The 22,097-nt window shown below is 53.0% G+C and overlaps 2 protein-coding genes across 3 annotated transcripts; both read left to right on the plus strand.

The window, feature by feature from the left end:
• The first annotated feature begins 4,821 nt into the window (after positions 1-4,821).
• IGFBP6 (insulin like growth factor binding protein 6) lies at positions 4,822-8,939 on the plus strand. Its single transcript, XM_023257102.2, has 4 exons — positions 4,822-5,353; positions 7,346-7,485; positions 7,671-7,790; positions 8,586-8,939. Exons 1-4 carry the CDS (start codon positions 5,026-5,028, stop codon positions 8,706-8,708), a joined length of 711 nt encoding a protein of 236 aa, XP_023112870.1. The 5' UTR covers positions 4,822-5,025; the 3' UTR covers positions 8,709-8,939.
• Positions 8,940-9,094: 155 nt separating this feature from the next.
• On the plus strand, positions 9,095-19,803 carry SOAT2 (sterol O-acyltransferase 2). Of its 2 annotated transcripts, XM_045061847.1 has the most exons (15): positions 9,095-10,305; positions 10,782-10,837; positions 11,362-11,498; positions 11,853-11,912; positions 12,200-12,307; positions 13,772-14,048; positions 14,480-14,549; positions 15,319-15,403; positions 15,909-15,954; positions 16,162-16,291; positions 17,256-17,353; positions 17,782-17,880; positions 18,387-18,522; positions 19,018-19,163; positions 19,365-19,803. In XM_045061847.1, the coding sequence occupies exons 1-15, from the start codon at positions 10,230-10,232 to the stop codon at positions 19,413-19,415; spliced, it is 1,575 nt and encodes a 524-aa protein (XP_044917782.1). In that variant the 5' UTR covers positions 9,095-10,229; the 3' UTR covers positions 19,416-19,803. The 2 variants fall into 2 exon arrangements, with proteins under 2 accessions (XP_044917782.1, XP_006933790.2); XM_006933728.4 differs by lacking the exon at positions 19,365-19,803 and having other exon boundaries at positions 17,256-17,328; positions 19,018-19,158.
• Positions 19,804-22,097: the final 2,294 nt, after the last annotated feature.

The following is a 22,097-nucleotide window of genomic DNA, read 5'->3' on the forward strand; positions in this document are numbered from 1 at the left end:
GGCAGTTTCTCAGTCCTTCTTTGGTTTTCATAACCTTGACAGTCTTGAGGAAAATGGGCCAGGTATCCTGTAAAATTTCCCCCAACCTGGATTTGTCTGATGTTTTTCTTGCAGTTGGATTGGGTTATGGATATGTGGAAAGAAATTCATAGAGGTGAAGTACTTCCCATGTCATATATGGGGGAGGGGGGATACATGAATACCCATTTGACAATCACTGGTGAGGTTAACCTTGATCACAAGGTTAAGGTAGTGTTTGCCACGTGTCTCCCCTATGAAGTTACTATTTTTCCTTCCCCTTTAGAAGCATGATCACCAAGTCTAGCCCAAGGTGGGAGAGTTGTTAAGCTCTACCTTCTGGAGGTCAGAGTATCTACATACATTGGAAGTCTTCTGGAAGGAAGATCTGTCTCCTCTTCCCCACTTATTTGTTAATTTATTTGCTTAATCACTTATTTGTATCAGTGTTATAGATTGAATCGTGTCCCTCAAAACAAGAAATGTTGAAATCTTAACCCCAACACTTCAGAATGTGACCTTATTTGAAAATAGGGTCTTTGCAGATTTAACTAAGTCAAGATCACTAGGGTGGGCCCCAATTCAATATGACTGGTGTTTATATAAAAAGGGGAAATTTGGACAGATACCCACAGAGAGAAGCCAATGTAAAGATGACCATGTGATTACAGAGGCAGAGATTAGCCTGATGTATCTGCAAGCCAAGGAATGCCAAGGATCAATGGCCACCACTAGAAGCTAGGAAAAGGCGAGAAAGGATTTTACCTAGAGTCTCAGAAAGCCCATGGCCCTGCCAACACTTTAACTTTGGACTTCTAGCCTCCAAAACCGTGAAACAATAAATTTCTGATGTTTTGAGCCACCTAATTTATGGTACCTGGTTACAGCAGCCCTAACAAATTAATACAATCAGTATGCACTTGGATTTTTATTTTCTACTTTATTCCCCTTACTTATCTGTAGCTTCTCCCACCAGCAATGAGAAACCTGGCTCCCAATATCCGTAACTTATTTGTTCAACACTGCTCTACATCTAAAGCAGTTTCTAAAGTTTGTAACGTATAAGCCCAGGAGAAAATGTATCAACTAGAGCACAGTGTTTATATAGATTATGCTGTGCCTTTTATCTTTAGCCTTACAGTTTCCAGTCAAAACACTGTTTTCTAGAGTTACTGAGGTCAGCACCGTTTTTCCCCTCACCACCTTCAGTGTGCTTACTTCATAGATCTGTACTACAGTTAGATTCGTTTGCAACAGTCTACATCCTATCCTGGAATACCCTAGCAGCCTTGTTGATTTTTTTAAGTGTTTATGAAGTATGTGTTGGATGAAGAGGTATAAACTCTAAGCTCTCAGAGAGCACCAGGTCTCCCTATTACGTCCATCTAAGCTAGTTATATCCACATAAATAAAGACTCTATGAATCTATTGACTACGCCTTGTTCATTTAATTACAAAGAAGCAAATCTCAGATCCCCAGTTGCTGCTTCTTGTCCACTAATGATTCCCCGTTCCCAACTGTCTGGCCGACTCCAGCCCAGTCTAGAAAAATGCCCTGCTGCCTTCCCATCTCTTCTCCCAAGCTCTGTTATAAAGCCTCATTCTCTAGGATGCCCTCTTTAACTTATTCTGGAGCCAGATGTCCCTCTCTTATTGCACCCTACCATACTCTGGGCCTCTTAGACTCTTCGGCCTTTACTCTGAATGCAAGAGGAGGAAGAAGAAAAGAGAGAGAACGGCTGAAGTGGTGGGAGGGCCAGGAGACCTCCTGGGGTGGGTTGGGCTAGCCCAGAAGCACAGGAGTGATGGTGGAGCCTCCAAAAGTGGTACAGTGTGCCCCCTTACCTCTCAGTGCTCTCCCCCAGGACTATCTCTGCTCCCACCCAAAACACCAACTTTTACTTGCATCAATTCCAAACTCCTTATACAGTAGCTGGGGGCCCAGAGATGAAGAGGGTGTGGGGCTCCTGTTCTCAAAGCACCAACAATCTAACGGGAAAAGTAAGACACATGAAAGGATAAACAAAAATTGACGATAGCAGCACAATAATGTGGATGAATTCAAAGGAAGGCACAGAGCTGGCCTGCCTGCTGAGCAGGTGAGGATGAAGTGATGGGATTTGGTTTGTGTTGAAGGGAATAAGGGTTCTGTCCCTGTGAGATGAATGCTTGGAATCCAGAGGAAGAATTGCCCTCTGAGCCCCGATTAGGCCACACCTTCATTTCCCCTAATCTCAGTTCAGCCCCAGAGATGGGAGACTGCCACGGGGTTCTGGGAAAGGTGACCCAACCAGCTGGCTGAACCAGAGTGTGCTCCCAGGGTCACTGTCCCAGAGCCATGGATGGTAGATGGGAGCACAGATTTTTCGGGGTGAGGGGCAGGGGACATGGAGCACCACCAGAGGCCTTCAAGAAGGAGAGAGTCCCATGGTCAGGACTGTGTGCACCAGGACCAACTGGAAGGCTCTGTGGAGACTGCAGGGACCGAAAGCTGGAGGCCAGCTGAGGTTATCAGAAGAGTCCCCATCTAGCCCACGCTAGACTTTGGCCATGTCGTGATGTGATCATTGATCTGCATCCCCGGAGCTTTCTGCCTGTGAAATGGGCCACCACTTGTCTTTCCTCAGACTCAAAGCTCTAGGCGGGCCCTTTCCTTTACTGGGTGTGAGAGTCACAGAGCATAAGGGATCCAAAGAAGACAGTGTCCCGTACAGGAAGAGGAGGAGGCTCAGCAGAGTTTACCTCTGGAAAAGCCGAAGCAATAGCCCAAGCTGTTTTCACAGCCTTGGAAAAGCTTTCAGCAAACTCTTCTCCCTCAAGGAAGGCAGAGTCCCAAAGGACTGCATCTTGGCCCACACTCCATCCTGAGCACTCACCACGTGCTTCAGATCCCACGGCTCCCGGCGCTGTGGTGAAGGGCATCCCCAAGGGAGGAAAAGCAGAGTCCCAGAGTCTCAGTCTGCAAGGAAGACACTGGTGAGACTCCAGCACCCACCGTGTACAGCTCTGGACACCCACACTGGAGGGGTGGAGAAAGGGCAGTACTGTGCAACAGTACCGTGGTGGTGCTGGATTGCTCAGCCCAGCTTGCACTGCAGGGAGGGAGCAAGCTGGGCAGGTGGGAGCAGTAAACCTGGGGGAATCTGTTTGAGAAGGGAGTGGCGGATATGAGAGGCTAGCCAAGTGTTGGGCTTTCCTGCAATATAAGAAGCAAGATCCTGCAGGGAGCACGCGGATCCTGCAGGGAGCACGACCATCTCTTCCCCATCCCAAACTTCCCAAGGCCTTCCTGTTTTATGCAGGAGCAACAATTGGAACCCATGTGCAAGGCATAATAAATAGTGGTAGGGATTTGGGGACAGGACAGAGCTCTCCACCCTGGGGTCAGAGCTTGGGGCAGGAAGTCACAGAGTCTTCACACAGTGGAGGACAGTTGCCCCCTCCCACCCCCCAACCCCCCTCCTCCCAGCCTGTCCAAACTGCGTCCGTGTCTCAGAGCCACTGCAAGGCACTGCTCCCCAAATTCATGTTCTAGGGTCCCAGGGTAGCCAACGAAGGGGGCAGAGGGCTGCTGGGAATGAAGTTCTTTTTTTTTTTTTTTTTTGTATTTACCTAAAAGTTCAGGAAGCCCTTGCTGACGTTATTGCTTGGGGGCCCAGAATTTAAACTTAGCCACTGCCCAGAGCTCTTGTTTTAGGAAAGAATGAGATGGCCCTTGTTGCGTAATCCGGAGCCGGTGTGAGTTGCCAAAGGAAGCGGTCCTTCTTCCTGCCTCTAGGAAGGCCGGCTCTGCTAGGAGGCTGGGGATGGGTGGGGCACTGTCCCAGAGAGCCGCTGTGGGCGGTGGGGGTGGGGTAGACAGACAGCCGGAAGAAATACCCAGACTCTCCGGGTCCAGTGCCCCCCTGGGCAAAGCAAAACCTGATGAATCCAGAAAACCCAATGAGTGATGCCCGGGGTGGGGGAGGGGGGGGAGGGGGGCAGATGCTAAGAAAGGAAAGGAATGGAGGAGTGGGCTAACCTGGATGAATGACAGAAGAGGGGGGGTCTGTTTTCTGTCCACTGTTCCCAAGAGCCCCCAGAGTATGGGTTCATGCTAACTTGTGCTTCACCCACCCACCCCCATACACCACCACCTCCGTAATTCAATGGGCCAGTCCCTCACCACTACCCTGTCCCTTCCTGCCAGGTGTTCAGCGAGCGCATTGTCGCCCTTGCACACTGGACCCTCTGGGATACTCCCATGAGCCCACCGCGATCCTAGGGTTAAAGCCTGTTCATTCAAGGTGTGACTCCCCACCCTCTCCCCATCTCTCCCCTTGCTTCCCCCAACCGTTCTATCCCCCCGTCTGGCCCCCGGCCCGTGTTTTCCCACACTAACATCTCAGGCCCTGCTCTTCCTTGCCTCTCCCTTGGGCTACTTTCTCCCATCAGCAGTGGGCTATCCCAAGACCCCATTACCCATCATCCCTGCCTTCTCTCTTTCCCTCGGCACACATCTCCCTGGTGACTCCCACACACCATCCCTTCCCCATCCCTCTCAGACAACAGTCCCCTCTCCACCAGAGTCCCCCCCGGCGGCTTCAGCCCCGACAGGACACAGACACCCGCGCTGGATTCCAGGTTTTTCCCTTCATCCCAATTCCCGTCCTCTCCTTCTTCCACCCCTCCCCACTCTCCAGTGCCTCCAGCCAGCTGTCCAGCTCCCAAATTCCGGCCAAGAGTCCCGGGAACAAAGCAAGAAAAATCAGAGTAATTTGGGAAGTAAACAGAAACTGGGAAGGGAGTGGGCAGAGAAAAGTGGGGAGGACCAGGTGGGGGCGGGGGGAGCCTCCTCAGTCCCACCCAGTTTAGGGAATGCCCCTGCCTTCTCCCCCCACCCCCCTTCACCTGGCTCTTAAAGGGCCCGGCCCCTGACCGGCGGCTACTTAAGGCGGAGGGGCGGCGGCGGGCAGCAGCTGTGCTACGACTGCGCTGGGAGGAGTGGACGGGGCAAAAATCCTGACCATGACCCCCCACAGGCTGCTGCCGCTCCTGCTGCTGCTAACTCTGCTGCTCGCTGCCCGCTCAGGAGCCGCCTTGGCACGGTGCCCAGGCTGCGGGCAGGGGGTGCAGGCGGGTTGTCCAGGGGGCTGCGTGGAGGAGGAGGGGGGGCCGCCGGCGGAGGGCTGTAAGGAAGCTGGGGGCTGTCTCAGGAGGGAGGGGCAGCAGTGCGGGGTCTACACCCCTAACTGCGCCCCAGGACTGCAGTGCCAGCCGCCCGAGGAAGACGAGGCGCCTTTGCGGGCACTGCTGCTGGGCCGGGGCCGCTGCCGCCGGGCGCGCGCGCCCTCGGGTGAGTCCGCGCCCCGCCCCTGCTCCGCCCACGTGAGACCCGCAAAGCGGCCGGCAGGGTCCTGGAAAGGACGCGGGCAGCCCTGCGAGCCCTGCGATGGGTTCTGCCATTGATGCTTCCCCTTCCTAACCCTGGGCGTCACGTTTGCGTGGGGGTGGGGGGGGATGAAGGGGCAAGGGCGGGGAGCCGCTAGAAGGCCGGGGTGCAGCTAGGGGCCCCTGGGGATAAAGCAGGGACATGTCCCAGCGGTCAACCTTTTTGGCCCCTTCTATTTCCTCTTGAGGGGAAAGGTGAGGGTGGAGGGTTTAGGGCCATGCCGTCTGCCCCAGCATCCCAGATCCTTCCCTGGACCCCGGAGCTGGAGAAAGGACCCAGGTGTTGTTCGCAGCTTCCATTTGGAGAAAGAGGGAAGGGAACCCCGACTCCCAAATTCTGCACACACACTGAGAAATATCCCCTCCTCTCCTCTTACTATCAGGGTGTCCAAAGCACCTGAACATAGGGCCTAGAACAGAAGATGTCCCAAATCCTGAATTGTGTCAGACTACACTGGGGTCAGAGGGCGGACTCTGGGGGCCTCAAAAGGATGGGATAGAGGTGGGAAAAGAAGGAATCTGCCAAATCAGGGTTATGATTTAAAGCTGCTCAGAACCCTCCACCCACCCTACCCCACCCTACCCTAGGGAGGAAAATAGAAGGCTGAGTCATTGGGTGGATGGGACAGAAGTGAGTCAGAACCCAAAAGATGGGGGGCAGCAGGGAGAGATAGGGCAGGAAATAAAAGCAGCGCACTCCCTCCCCCCAACCAGGCATCTGATCTCCTGGTTTCTTCCACGGAAAGGGATGAGAAATTAACTTGGAATTTCTTTCAGTCCCAAATGCCTGGGTCCAAGCTGCTAGAGGGTCCTCATAGGAAGGGGTGTGTAGGTGGGTCAGAGGAGGCAGTGGGAGCATGGTCGTGGTAGGGTGCTAAATGGAGGGAATGAGAGGCAAGGTCTGAGAAAGGTGGAGGAAGAAGGATGCGAGTCAGGATTGCAGAGGAAATTGCTCTTGGGTTGCAGGTAGTAGGCAGGTGGGAGCAAATGTCTAGGTCTGAGGACTGGGGACTTGAGCAGAGCTTGTCTTTGGCCATGGAAAGGGAGAGACGATCCCTTTAGGGGCCATAATATCTCATTTTACACCTGGGGCGATTTCCAGGCAGTGCACACTCTCCTCCCTGCCTTTCCCTTGCCCTGACGCCCTGATTTATTTCCTCACTTCCTCCCATCCTGAGCTCTCCCTAGGCCCCCCAGACACCACGTGTGACATTTTCTCCAGAGCCAAGAGCAGCCTGTAGGTCAGAAGCCCTTCATTCCCTGCATCTTTGCAACCTGCCCTCCGCCTGTCCTGGTTAAGGGCTGAATCGTACCTGCTCCTGGGACCACTGGGGTTGAGCTAGGCTGAGCTATGGGAGACCAGAAGGGAGAGGCCCCCAGTGCAAGCGCCCCTAAAGTAACCATGTCTACAGCCTGGGAGGGGGTGGGCTGAGTCACCGCAGGGTCACAGCGGGGACACACATTCCACTTGGGTCCCTGCTAACCCCCTCCCATACCCCTTGTTCTTCTGCCTCATCTCCCTGGCTTGGTGCACCCCCTGCTGGCTTCAGGGGGAACAGCCAGGTCTTTTCTCCCCAAGCCAAGGCCTCCCAATGTACTTGTACTCGTCCTAGGTTTTTGCTTTCCAAAATGCTTCTCCCTTATAAGCCTTAAAACTAGTCTGGGTTTTTTTTTGTCAGGAAAGCTAATATCACCATTTGTCGGAGAAAGTAACTGAAGCCAAGAGAAGGTAACGGAGCCAGGTTCTAACCACCCTCATTTCTCCTACTTGGAAAGCCCCTCCCTTCCTCCTGCTTCAGGGAGTCAAGGTGAACAGGGCTCTCTTCCGTTTGGTTCTGGTCTTTGACATCTGGCTGATTTCTGGACTCTTCTTCCCCCATTTCCCTTGTGGCTGTAGGGGAGAATCCTAAGGAGGGTAAATCCCAGGCAGGGACCACTCGTCCACAGGATGTGAACCGCAGAGACCAACAGAGGAATCCGGGCACCTCGACCACTCCCGCCCGGCCCAGTCCGGGGGGTGCCCAAGACACCGAGATGGTGCGTTTGTGAATGGCAGGGAGCAGGCAGGGTGGGGAGTCCTACACACTCCCGTCCGAGGCTATCCCCTTGGGCCTGGAGAAGTCTCCCACATGCATCCTGGGAACCTGGCTGGCGGTGGGAGGGGGGTGGACAGTGGAGGTAGGCTGGACGGGATCTGAGCTGCCTGCACTCTCTTCCCCCAGGGCCCGTGCCGCAGACATCTGGACTCGGTGCTGCAGCAACTCCAGACCGAGGTGTACCGAGGGGCTCAGACCCTCTACGTGCCTAACTGTGACCATCGGGGCTTCTACCGGAAGCGGCAGGTGAGGCCCCCACCTCTCCTCCCCTCGGTCCTGTGGCACAAGGCTCCTACCAGGGATGGGGTGGGGGGAGTTTACAAAGGGGCACAAAGAGGGGCGCCTGGGTGGCTCAGTCGGTTAAGCATCTGACTTTGGTTCAGGTTGTGATCTCACCGTTCGTGGGTGCAAGCCCCACCCTGTGCTCTCTGCTGTCAGCTCAGAGCCTGCTTCGGATCCTCTGTCCCCCTGTCTCTCTGCCCTGATCTCTCTCTGCCCCTCCCCAGCTCGTGCTCACTCTCTCTCTCAAAACAAAGAAACAAACAAACATTAAAAACAACAACAAAGGGGACACAAAGAAGACACCGCCGCTGCCTTTAATGATCCCCCAACTTTTAGGGCCCACAGAAACCTAGAGAATAGCCCCACGCTGTGGCAGAGGAGCCAGACTGCCTGACTCAGAGGTTCACATCTGCGAGGCGGCTCAGAGTCACGGAGGGCTGGGAACGCCCAGGTGGCTGAGCCCCTCTCAGCCCAAGAATTCGCGTTTCTAACACAGTGCCCGCTGCTGCTGCAGCTGTTGGTTTGGGAACCACGCTTTGAGAACTACTGTTCTGCCTAGAAGAATGGGCACCGTTTGGTGGGTGGAGAAGAGGAGAGCAAGAGAAAGGGACCCAGGTTGTCTCCTTGTCCTGAGAGCTCTCAGAGGTCTCTGCACATTCGGACTTGGGGCCCACAGCCCATCCCCCAGCCACGGGCCCTCCCATCCCTCCTGCGGGAGCCTCAGTGCCGCACCTCTGATCCGTGTGCCTCTCTCCCCAGTGCCGCTCCTCCCAGGGCCAGCGCAGAGGTCCTTGCTGGTGTGTGGATCGGATGGGCCAGCCCCTGCCGGGGTCCCCAGAAGGCGAAGGAGGCTCCTCCTGTCCCACCGGGAGCAGCGGCTAAGGCTGGGCAGGGGGCGGGGAGGGGGAGGCTGCAGGACCATTGGCAGGAGCATGGAGCTATCATCTTGGGTCATTTGTTGAATGACGGAGTAACTCGGGAGCCCTGAGCCCCACACTCCACCGTCAGGCCCTTTCCCAGTGTCCCCCTCACCCCTGGGACCCCACACATGGAAAGATGGTTGGTGTTGGCTTGGGATGTTAATAAAGCTGTGTTGGGGGTCTCTGGCCTACATCTCCGGGTCCACCTCTCACATTTATGGAGTCCCTGCCCTTCTCTCTACCCGTCCCCCATAGCAGCTCTCCTTTCCCGTGGACTACCTTCTGTCTCTCCTGCTGCACTTGGGATGCAGGAGACAGCCATTGGCGGAGGTTTCCAGCCCTCAGCCCTCACCCCAGTACCCACCAGGGAGCGAGAGCAGGGGAGACATTGAGGCCATGACCTTGGTCTGAAGTTGTGACCTTGTTTCCAACACTCATCTTTGGACACAATGGGAGAAGGGAGAGAAAGGATTAATAGCTAATCCCCAGCAGAAGCCCAACAAAGAGGAAACTCTTGAAGCACTTATCCTTCTATTACATCCTACTAAAAAAGGGAAGGAAATTCTTATTTACTAAGCCCTTCCCATGGGCCAGACCCTGGACCCTGTGTTTTTACCTGCACTACCTCATTCTGAGCTTACAATAACCTTGTGAGGGAGGAACTTTGGCCCCTGTTTTTCAGAGGAGGAAACTGTGGCTTAAAATATCTGGGTCGTTCGCCTGAAGTCACACAGCTGGTAAATGACAGAGGGAGGATTCAAATCTCGCTCTTCCTTCAGAGTGGTCTGTGACGATACCTGGTGTTCCCTAGGTGCTGAATAAGTGTTTGTTTTGCCCCCTTTCTGCCCACATGCTAATCCAAGCAGGTGTAGAGAAGAGCTGATTTGGGGGGGGGAGGTCCTGGCACCCAACACTTCCTGGAGGGGCCAGAACGCCACCTTGTCACAGAACATTAGTCACATCAGAACATTAATCACTTGCACACAGTGCTTTTGAGCTGACAAGGTTCTTTCCCACACCTTATCTCCTGGTCTAAGGGAGCCGACTGCACTGATACCTAAAGATCCTTCAGGCTGCTGGGAAAGAGATCAGGCTGCTGGGAAAGAGATCGGCAGGCAAGTCATCCTACGTGATAAGCCTCAGAGAGGCAAAGTCCCCCTCCCCATGGACATACATAGGTACACAGTGCACGGCCACTGTCCTGGTGGGAGGGATAGCTCGCTCAGCTGGGCATCTGGGCGGCGGGTAGGGCTGTTGGGGTGTTGCAACCCTCCCTGGGACAGCCAGCCGAGCCGAGCCTGTAGCTGAGAAGTGTTACCCTCTAGACCTGATAACCTATTGTGCTCCTGGAGGTCTCCTCCTCCTGAAAGGACTTTAGTCTTTGGAGCTGTCAGATGAACCGAGTGAGATAAGAGCTTGGCAGGCTGCGAAGGAAGGGAGGGAACACTCCATAGCCGCCTACTGCCCGGTTGAGACTCACACCATGGAGCCAAGGGCGGCCCGATCGCGGAAGGGAGAAGGGCCGAGAGGAGAGCAAGAGCGCCGACGCTCCGGAGGTGGTGAGGCACCCTCTGGGGGTGCAGAAAGCTCAGGGGGCGTTGGAGGTGGAGACGCATTGCTGCGGGGGAGGCTCCTACTCTCTTGGGAGGATAGGGGAGGCAGCCCCTGCCTCTGTCCCTCACTGCCCAGCCGGGAAAGGGAAGTGAAAGGGATATTCGGAGCGGGGGCCTTGCCTTATCTTGCAGACTCTTTCACCCCAGAGGGTGAATGGAGTAGCTTCCCAGTCCTGGGTATTGTCATCCGGCTCCCAGTGGCCTCACCCCCTGCAAAAATGACTTCCCCTTCTGATCGCCTCCCATAACTTCCCCTTCTGATCGCCTCACTGTGATACTACATATCGACTGGTTGGGGGCAGGGAGGCTGCTGAGCTTGCAGAAAGCATTTCCTGGAAAGAGGATGTTTCTGGGTCCGTACAAGGTCACAGAACCCTAACTCCCCCTCCCCCTTGGGTGTGCCCTTTGACCCTGCCCCCTAGGAAACATTGAGAAGGACAGAGGCCTGGACTTGGTGCAATGGACCCGACATATGGAGGTGAGGGAGGTCAAGGGTCAGACGTCAAGATGGACAGGTCTTGGGAGTGGAAGGAGGCAGGGACGAAGACCAGCCTGGTGATAAAGACCATTTGTTCTTGGGTTCAAAACCTTTCAGATCAGGTTGGAGCCAACGGCTAAGACGGAGGGGGTTGGAATACAGGTCAGCAGGGCAGGGGCCAAGAGTCAGCCAGTGAACAGTCTTCTGTTAGTCGGGCTAAAGGTCAGCAGAGGGAAGGCTGGGGACAGGGGGAAGGGAGTAGGGTCAGAGACGACAAGGTGGTTGGGATCCAGGCCCTGGCGCTGGAAATGTCTTTCCTTGGTCCTCACTGCTGGTCTGGGAAGCCAGAGAGAGAGAAGTTTGGGGGGAGCCTCTCGGCAGGAACCGTGCCTGTTCATGTTTCTATCCCCAGCGCTTAGCAATGCGCCTGGCTCAGAGAGAAGAAGCTCAGTAGATATATGGGGAACCAGAGGATGGCTGCCCGGGTGGAGGGACAGTGGGCCCTGCCCTGCTTTGCCCTGTAGGCTGTGAAGACACAGTTGCTGGAGCAAGCACAGGGACAGCTGATAGAGCTGCTGGATCGGGCCGTGCAGGAAGCCATCCAATGCTACCCACCACAAGGCGGACCCCTGTCCTCCATTCCTCCAGATTCCTTGAGCAAGTAAGAGTCTGAGGACCTGGGGGCTGGGGAATGGCTAGAGCGGGCTCCTCTAGCATAACGGTCATGAGCCCTAAATATCATCTCATACTTCCTTTGCCAGCACTGCCATGACCCCGACTTCAACCTTCCCTCTTTTGTTCGTATTGCCTCTGCCTGCCCAACACTGACCTCCACCTTTGGGGCCTTTTGCTGCCCTGGCCCTGACCTTCCACCTGCTCCTGCCCTCTGGCCCTGGCCCTGACCTACCTCTACTATTGCCTTTGGCTCCCAAATATTGACCTTCTGCAAGGCCCTGCTCTCTACCCAGGGACTTCTTCCTCTGGGTCCTGATCCAGAACAACTGTCTTCATTTAGGGCCCGGGAGCCATCCCTGGGGAAGCGGAAAATTTTCATCATCCGAAAGTCCCTGCTTGAGTAAGTCCACGTAAAGGGCAGGGGATGGAGGAAAAGAAAGGGATTCAGCGAGGGTCCCAGGACACCTCATTTCTCATCCTCGGGTTCTAGGTGTTTGGAGGGAAGACTTGGAGAGGGTTTCTAAAGTTTAGTCTCCCCATTTGCCCTGGGTGTGATCGGCCCAGCCTTTAGCTGGAAGTTCCCAATCACTAGTCCCCACCCCACCCCCACCCGCGTACAGTGCCTGAGCGGGTCCGCGGGACCTCGAGGACCCTCCCACACTGACATTCGGGCCCCTGTCCCCCCAGCGAGCTGATGGAAGTACAGCATTTCCGCACCATCTACCACATGTTCATCGCCGGCTTGTGCGTCTTCATCATCAGCACCCTGGCCATCGACTTCATTGATGAGGGCAGGTAGGCGCCCCCCCCCCCCGCATGCCTGGGACAGGCACGTGGATCACACCCCCTAGGTCCCTAGTGTTCCACTTGCCACTGGCTTAAGACAGCACAAGCCCTCCTTTGATCCTGTGATTCCTGGACCCACATCAACATTGCTTCCAGCAACATTCCCACCTAAAACGCACCTTGACTTCTTCCTTCCACAGCCTTTGGATGGCCCTTGCTCTGACCTTCCAGGTCAGCCACTCTGGGGACACTCTGTGGCCTGCTCAAATACTTCTCAGTAGGAAACTTGCCCCAAGGCAGATCCATGTAAGCTAGCAGGCTCGCTTCACACCACTCTCTCAAGTTCTTCCCAAGTTCAATCCAAGCAACCTTCATGGAGCACTTCCCAAGGACCCGCCCTGGGAGCCAGAGAGATGACTGGCCAGACCCCCTCCTTGTCTATGAGGCACTACCAGTCTTGGGGAGGGGGGAGACAGACATGCATACAAACGCCCCCAAAGAGCACCCCCCCCATGCTGGGGGTGAGCCTCAGAGGGCTCTGTAGCCCCAGGGGGTCTGTATTTGCATGTCCCCTACCTCACCCTAAGTAGGGCTTAGGAAGCAGTAAAAAGAAAAGGATCAAAGACCTGCAGGTTCTGCAACGTATTTCCTTCTGGTAAAACTGTTGTTGATTCTATGAGTGGTATAAGGATCAAATCTCAGTAAAAAGTCCAAATGTGTTTCAAGGGACCGTCCTTCCCGACTACTCCCTCAACCCCAGACCAGACGTAAGGGTTTTCACAGGTTTCAGAGAGTCCCTCTAGAGCATTTGCCACGCATTCACCCCCACGTGTCTATAAGAACCAAGAAGCGGTGTGTAGAAAGTTTATATAAATAAGATATTCACTGTACTTCTTGATTTCATTCCTTAACAACCTATCTTCCTGTCTCAGAGATCTTTCCAGGTCAGCCCACTGTTCTTAACGACTGTGGTCTGGAGGTGCCAGTCTTTTGCTCATTTGGTCCTTTACCAAGGGACACTTAGGTTGTTTCCAACTTTTCATCATTACAAGCCAAACACTCTTAACCTAAGCAAACAAAACACCTAACGACCTGCTTTCCACTAACTTGCGTCTGCAGCGACAGACGTTCCAAAAGAACAAAACTGACAAAAATCAAAGTTAAACTCTGAAAACCTCATATTCTAATGCCCACGGCATACAAAGTTCTGAGCCCTTCTGCAACACTGCAAAATTCAGAGGGCTCTAAAGGTCATTTGTAAGCAAACCCATCCCACAATCCAGTCTTTTCCAGCGACGCCCTGTGTTAGAAGTTTGGGACAACAGAGGTGCCATCTTGAACACCTTCAGATATGGGGAGCTGGAAACTCGGGCAAAATGCCTCAGTTTATTTCCCAAGAGTTCTGACTGCACAGGGAGGGGACAAAGTCGGGCCACACATTTGTCTACCTTGTCTCTTCCTCTCTACTCCAAGGCTGATGCTGGAGTTTGACCTACTGATCTTCAGCTTTGGACAGCTGCCCTTGGCGCTGATGACGTGGGTCCCCATGTTCCTGTCCACTCTGCTGGTGCCCTACCAGGCCCTGAGGCTGTGGGCGAGGCCCCGGGCAAGAGGGGCCTGGATGCTGGGGGTGGGCCTGGGCTGCATGATGCTGGCTGTCCACACCACCGTGCTCTGGGTCCTCCCCGTCCACGTGGCGTTGAAGTATCAGCTCCCGCCTGCCTCCCGCTGTATCCTGGTCTTTGAGCAGGTAGGTGATGGGGTGATGGGCAGGCGAGGCTGGGGTATGGCCCCTGTGGGGAAGGGGACTTGATACTACAGTATTGGTGGAGGTGGAGCTAGTTACTAGGGGCGGAGTCCATCTGGAAGGATTTGAGGGCACCAGCAGGAACCAAGGATATTTGCTGTTATGCAAAAATAATCGGATTTTGCAAGGAGTCAGGGGGGTTGGCTGGTTGGAGGCTCCGCCCTGGCGTTTCCTGTACGTCTTTACTCCTGATTCATCCCAGCAGCTACTGTGTTAGGTTAAAAGACTACCCGACAAAAAAATAAAGTATGGGCTTTGATCGTACAGATTTTGCAATCCGCCGGCCTCTCTCTTCGGTAAACAAGTGCACAGAGATGTTAAGTGATTTGCTCAAAGCCACACAGCAACTTAACCTCCCTTCCATTCCTTCTCAGGTCAGGCTCCTGATGAAGAGCTACTCCTTCTTGAGAGAGGCTGTGCCTGGAACCCTTTGTGCCAGAGGAGGTGAGGCACTGCTTTGAACTCAGTCATTTTGGCTGTTTGAATGAAGCCAGCCATACCAGGATTCTCATAAAAGCTCTGACTTCCTAAGCCTGTGTTGCTCCCAGGGCAGAATTCTGACCTCCAACTAGACTCTGTGGGCTTTAGTCATTAGGCATCTCTGGCCCCACCTCTGAGATATGGTACCTCTGTGGCCCAGGACTTCTGGCGCTTTCCAATTTCCAGGCTTAGCCTGGAAAGACCCAGAGTATGAGAGCCTCATATTAGCAAGTCAGGAGGTACCAGGATGACCGAGTGGTTAAATGTGGGACTTAAGATCTGATGGATGTATATCCTGGCTCTGTCGGCAGAGCATGTGACTCTTGATCTCAGGGTCATGGGTTCGAGCCCCACGTTGGGTGTACAGATTACTTAAAAATAAAATCTTTTTTTAAAACGTGGTGGGGGAGTCAGAGCAGAAGGAGAGAAAGAATGGGTGGTGGAGCTTATAAATGCCGAATGAAACTCTGGCCACAGCAGGTGCTGCGCCAGAAAGTAGGGTGCCTAGAATGGAAGCAAAAGAAGGACAACCAAAGAGCAGCTTCAGCTCCTGCCTAGTCTCACCTTCCCGACTGCACCTCCAGACCCAATGTCGGGTCCCTCCCACTCCACTCCCCCCCCTCCACCGCACCTCTGCCCCATCCAGGCCTCCACCCACCAGTCCCAGCCTCCACTCCCCCTGCCCTCTCTCCTTCCCCACTTCACTGATCCAAGCCCTCTCCTTCCTCCCCAGGTGAGGGCATGCGGGCCCCCAGTTTCTCCAGCTACCTCTACTTCCTCTTCTGCCCCACACTAATCTACAGGGAGACTTACCCCAGGTAAGACCCTGCTCCTCTTTCCCAAATGCCCAGACCCATCAGGGACCTTGCCTTCTACTTTCCATTCTCTGAGGCCTTTAGCCTCAGGCACTGACCACGTTCTCAGGAAGCATCCCATAATAAAAATGGGAAATAGGTGCCAGACAGACTACGCCTTCTCCAAGCCTTCTCCAAGCACAACCCACAAGGGTGGCCAACTGTCCTGGGTTGGCCCTGGGCTGTCCCAGTGTTAGCACTGAAAATCCTGCACCCGGGGAAACCCATCGGTCTGGAGCAACCTCCCGATGGTTGCACTTTAGTTGACCTTCAAGTTAAAAATCCATTTGCCATGTCTATTGGGGAAGGTCCAAAGTGTTCTAGACCCTTACCTGCCTAGATAATCCTCCCAGGCCCGAGCAATTGAGGGAGCTTCGGAGAGAGGGCCCTAGAACCTGTGTACCAGTGGGTATGGAACAAGCTAAAAGATAAAAAGACTAAAAACATATTGTCCCCATTGCTGCTGCAGGACACCCAATGTCAGGTGGAATTACGTGGCCAAGAACTTTGCCCAGGTCAGAAGATGGGGTAGAAGTGTGACTTGTGGTGACTGAGTGGGGCATTTCTGGAAGTGGGGTCCGGGAGGCCTGGGGAGGAGGTCAGAGGGTGGGGCTAAGGTAAGAGGAGGCAGATGCTGGGCCAGAATCCAATTCCAGAGTTGAGGGGGCAGCTGCTAGTGACCCCTGTCAAAGTTATGTACCCCCCACCCACCGCCCCCCCAGGCTCTGGGCTGCGTACTCTATGCCTGCTTCATCCTGGGCCGCCTCTGCGTTCCCGTCTTTGCCAACATGAGCCGGGAGCCCTTCAGTACCCGGGCTCTGGTGCTGTCTATCATGCATGCCACCTTGCCAGGTATGCCCACCGAAGGCAGGGCTGGGGAGGGCTGCACCCTGGGAAGGCTTAGCGGGGGGCTCCTCCCTCCCCTCACTCCTTTCCTTCAGTCAGATTCAACACCTCTCCCACATGTGTCCCCGGCCTCCTCATTGCTCCATTGCCAGGGCCTCAGTTCATTCAGATGGCCACTCCACTCCCTCTTTCCACATTGGCCTCCTCACCTGCCTGCTTTCCCTCTCAATCTTCCCACCTTCCCCTGACACTGCTGCCCAGATGAACTTCCCTCCTACAGGTTAATCATTCCCTACTCTGCTTCCAAAACTCCAGTCACTCCCCATTGCTGGCATCTCCAGATAAGATTTGACCCCTTGGCCTGGCATTCAAGACCCCTTCCCCGACAGCCTAGCCTATCTTCTTGTCCTGCCACAAGCTCAGCCATTCCTTGAAAGACATGTACTTTCATGCCTCCGGGCTTTTGCTCATACTGGTGTCTCAGCTTGGAATGACCTTTTCCCATTTTCCAGCTGTGAACTCCAGTCTGTTTCTGGAGGCCCATAACAGAGATGCCCCCTCCTCTAGGAAGCCTGTCAGTTTTAGCCATCAGTCACTATGACCCACTCCTTGCTCTTCATTCCCAAGCACCTCAGTGGCCACCTGTGCTTAGCTCCCAGCACATTTGACCTTGACGCATGGTTGGACATGTCTCTGTCCCGATCTCTGCCTCTGTCTCTCTCTCTCTTTCTCTCTCTCCAACCACTCTGTGAACTGCCAATGGCCAGGGCTTTGAGATTCATCTGTGCATCCCCGACATGTGGCTTGGAGTTCATGAGCAGATGGATGGATTAATGAATGTAAGAATTTGTGAGTGACAAATAATTGGCTGGAAGGAGTTGGGGCGCTAGTTGCTGATGAGGACCTCTCAGGGCTTCCCAAGGGAGCCAGGTGGGCAGTCTGACATGCAGCCCTTGTCCCCACTCACCAGGCATCTTCATGCTGCTGCTCATCTTCTTTGCCTTCCTCCACTGCTGGCTCAACGCCTTCGCAGAGATGCTACGGTTTGGAGACAGAATGTTCTATCGGGTGGGGCCTGGACCTGGCCACTTGGGAGCTGGGTGCAGGGAGGTCTGGGGAGCGATCTGGGGAGGATGATGGCTCCATTGGGTGTCACCTCAGCTGTGCTGTCAAGCTCTCACGTGAGAAATGCGCTCCTCTGGGTGTGGCTCTAATGCCACCTGTCCACCTCTTGACTAGCCAGGGCTAACTGCTTCTGTGCACATGGTACACTGGAACCATCTTCTCCTGGAAGGGGATGAAGGAGGGAGGTGGGCCTCAGGTCCTGAAGAGACTGCAGGGAAAGTTCTTGCTGTCCCTCTTCAGCCAGGGCCCAGCCCCTTGTGGAAGAAAATTGGGATAGGGTGCAGGGAGCAAGGGGGAGCCACTGGGGCCTGGGAAGAGTCAGGGCCCTGATGCTCACCTCCTTCCCCTAACCCTGACCCACTCTTCCCCAGGACTGGTGGAATTCAACGTCCTTCTCCAACTACTACCGCACTTGGAACGTGGTGGTCCATGACTGGCTGTACAGCTACGTCTATCAAGATGGGCTGTGGGTATGGGCTCTGCAGACCCCCTCAGCTCCCACAGTTAATGTAGGCTCCCCAGAACATTCTCCTTCTCTTCCTCTGCATCATCCTCCTTTTCCAGACCTAGGGGCCCCCTGGACTTTCATCTGCTCCTTTCTACCCAACCCAGTGGGCAGAAAATCCTTCTTAGGATCTAACTTCCTTCCCTTTTTACTCTTAACCCCACCTCTCCACAGAGCATTTCTCTCCTCCTTAGACTTCTAAGAAACATGCATGTAGCAATTCTCAGTTACCAAGGCTTTTCACATACATAATCTGCACTGTAATCCTGAGAAGTAAGTATTATTATGTTCCCTTTAAAAAATTGCATGTAAGGCCCAAAGAACTTAAGTAGGACGTATCACCCCTTGAGACCCCCAAATCTCATATTCTTTCCATTGTACTGTATACTTTCTGGCTTCCTTAAGGAGGGGACTCTTTGTGGAAGAGTCTTAGAGGGACTCATTCCACCCTTCTCCCCCGTCCCCTGCCAGCTTCTCGGTGGCCGGGCCCGAGGGGCAGCCATGCTGGGTGTGTTCCTGGTTTCTGCAGTGGTCCATGAGTACATCTTCTGCTTTGTCCTGGGATTCTTCTACCCGGTCATGCTCATGCTCTTCCTTGTCTTTGGAGGTGAGCTTGGCCTCTGTGTGCCACTGGAGGGGGAGCCATCCAGAGGGAGGAGGCCAGGAGTCCTGCTCCTGCAGATTCCAGATGGATGGGGGAGGCCACATACTCTTCTGGGAAGAGGCATGAAAGTTGGGGTGGGGAGGAACTTGGGAACAGGGAGGGAAGCAGCAGGAGGTATCCTGGGGGATGTGAGAGAAGATTTCTGGCTGGAGTGGAGCATCTGAGCAGGGCACACATAGAGGGAGACAAAGGAGAGAAAACTGGCATGAGGCTGGGAGGTGTAGTATGAGATCCAGGATATTGATGTGTAAACTGAGGAATCCTGGTTTTACATGAGCCGCTTGAGACCTCCATGGGTTGCCGGAGCTGGGCTCAAGATCTTCCTCAATGATGCCTTCCTGTTCCATCTCTTCCCAGTACCCTGGGATGGGGGGATGGGGGGGCATCCAGGGAGACAAGGCACTGGAATTGGGGTAACAACCTTTCCTCCTGCATCAGGGCTGCTGAACTTCATGATGCATGACCGGCACACAGGCCCAGCATGGAATGTGTTAATGTGGACCCTGCTCTTTCTGGGCCAAGGCATCCAAGTCAGCCTGTACTGCCAGGAATGGTATGCACGGCGACACTGCCCCCTACCCCAGGTAAGGGACCACCGCCCTCCCTCAGCTCCCCATCCAGAAGGACACACCTCCCCTCTCCAAGAGCCAGCCCCCTGTTCTTGCCCAAATCAATAGCCATGGTCAGGGGCTAGGCCTGGTTTGGGGGTGATGGGTTCCCATGTCTTGGACACGTAGGGTGGGGACAGGAGGGACTCACGCATAACTCACCTTTCTCTGGCACAGACAACCTTCTGGGGGCTGGTGACACCTCGATCTTGGTCCTGCCATACCTAGAAGTCAGAGCACCGTCACTGCCCAGAGGACGCCACCAAGTCCTTCTCTGCCTGCAAAGCCTCGGACCAGAGCACCTCTCCCTGCATTCCTAGATCTAGCTCCAAGTCAAGGGGGCCTGGCAGGCATGACCCCAGCAGGGAATGCCAGGGACTGAGATCTGAGGACCTGTAGAACCGCTAAGCACCTCTTGAGCCACCAAGCCCCACGGATTGGGCACAGAGCCCCCTCCTACCTCATCACTGTCCAGACTTGGGGATACTTGAAGGATCTTATAGATTTGGTGAATGTGGGGTGACTTAGAGAAATGAGGGCCATCAAGGTCTGAGAAAGGTTTGACTCTTTGTACTGCTTCCAATACAATAATAAAGTTTGTATCCCTTTTTATTCATTCGTTTATTCCTCCCTTCGTTATTTGTTGAAGGCCCACAGTGGACAGGCATGATTGAAGAGTTGTGTCTACAGCAGCAAGACTTTGTGCTGGCAGGGGCTGAGGGTCTTAGGTGGCATCTTGCCTCGCCTTTCCGGTGCCTTGCCCCTCCCCAAAACCCAACCTCGCCTTCCTCCCACCTCTTCCTTCCTCAGTTCATGTTTCCACACCCCTTAATCCTTCTACTCCTGGCAAGCTCTAGCACATTTGGAAAGGGCACATAGCAGGCCTCCTTTCCCTCCACAGACCCAGGAGAGGAACTGTCCGTATAGACCTTACACAAGTATTTTCATTTCGTGAGCCACAGTATCCACCGCTATAAAGTGGACCTTAAAATGAAGAGTGTCCTGACTGTATGGGTTCAGAAGGTCAAAATATTCATGTTCACAACCATCCCAGAAGCCAGACTTTGTAGTCACTCTAAGGAGAGGATCTTTTTTTCTAATTTTTAAATTAAATTAAAATTTTAAAATGATAGCCTGAGGTTTTTTTTTTTTTTTAATGCTTATTTACTTATTTTAGAGAGAGAGAGAGAGAGAGAGAAGGAGAGAGAGAATCCCAAGCAGGCTCCATGCTGCTAGTGCAGAGCCCAACATAGGGCTTGAACTCATGAAACCTCGAGATCATGACCTGAGCCAAAACTAGAGTTGTATGCTTAACCGACTGAGCCACCCAGGCGCCCCTTGGTTTCATTTTTTATATCATCTTGTATGTTCTTTTTTTTTAATTTTTTTTAACATTTATTTATTTTTGAGAGACAGACCATGAGTAAGGGAGGGACAGAGAGAGAAGGGGGGGACACAGAATCCAAAGCAGGCTCCAGGATCTGAGCTGTCAACAGAGCCCGAACTCATGGACCACGAGATCATGACCTGAGCCAAAGCCGGATGTTCAACCGACTGAGCCACCCAGGCGCCCCTTGTCTTGTATGCTCTTTAATCATTCCATAGCAAGTTGCTGCTATCCGTTCCCCTTTCCCTGCTCCCTTGTTATTTTGGAAGTTCTACTAAACCTTTCCATTCCCTTGATAGTTGCCTTCTTTCCCAGCACTGATGATCCAATACCTACTTCATTACCATCATTTTTAATATGCCAATTGTTTCTTCCATTAAGATGTTTTATTTCCTGCCAGATGTTTTATTTTCTATCCCAGTAAGAGAGACCTTTAGAATGCTTTTACTGATCTTTCTTATTGTGCTTCCAATTCCTAGGTTTGGCTGAGGTAGCACAGTACTTATGTTCCTAGATATAATTAGGTGTCTGTCAAGCTCCATGAACATTTAACAGTATGATATTTTGCCAACTTTCTTGCTCACTGCAGGGTTTTCTCCTCCCCTTCATCTTCCTCTACCTTGACTTCTCTATTCCCTAACCAAATTTTTTCTTAAGTATTTTCCTCAGGTGAGACAGGAGATTGATACACTCTTTGAATCCTCTATAGCTCCAAATATCTTTCTTTTGCTCTGACAAGTGAAAGCTTTCCAGCTGGGGATGAGGTCCCTGGGCAACCGTCCTTTCCTCTCACTGTCCCCACGTTAGTTAGCTTCCAGTGCTGCCGATGAAGAGTCCCCGGTCAATTGGATTCTTTTCCCTTTGTACAGAACTTGCTCTTTCTGTCTAGAAACTTGAAAATGTTTTTCTTTAATCTTGGAATTCAGGAGTTTCATGCTTAGATGTCTGTCTTTTCTTTCTTTTCTTTTTTCTTTTCTTTCTTTCTTTTTTTTTTTTTTTTTTTTTTTGGTCTTCCTGTGCCCTTTTGGTCTACAAGCGCAGATCTTTCTTTCAAGTCACTGAAATATTCTTCTATTTTTAAATTATTGTCTCTCTTCCATCTATGCCTTTTCACTCTTTTGGAGCTAATATATTTGAATGTTAGGACTACTGGATCTATTCTCCAAGTCTCATGTTTTCCTCGCTATTTCCATCTCTTCGTATTATTTGCTCCATGCTTTGAAATATTTTTTCCACTTGTTCTTCCAAGCCACTAATTTGAGTCTCAGAAGTGACCAGACTTCTCTCTTTCAATACATATACTGACTTTGTTTTGTTGAAAAAATGTTTCTTTAGTTCCAGAAAGGTTTTTGTTTTTCTGTTTTTGTTTTTTTGTTGTTGTTGTTTCTGTTTTTGTTTTTTGGTACACTACTTGAATCTCTTTAAGTGCTCCTGGTATTTTCTTAAGTTGTCTTATAACTCTTCAGTGGTCCCTATGCTGTCTGGTAGGCAGGAAAACCACCTATGATGACCTCATCCCTGTA

Source organism: Felis catus, chromosome B4 (genome assembly GCF_018350175.1).
Source record: "Felis catus isolate Fca126 chromosome B4, F.catus_Fca126_mat1.0, whole genome shotgun sequence".
NCBI classification, from domain to species: Eukaryota; Metazoa; Chordata; class Mammalia; order Carnivora; family Felidae; genus Felis; species Felis catus.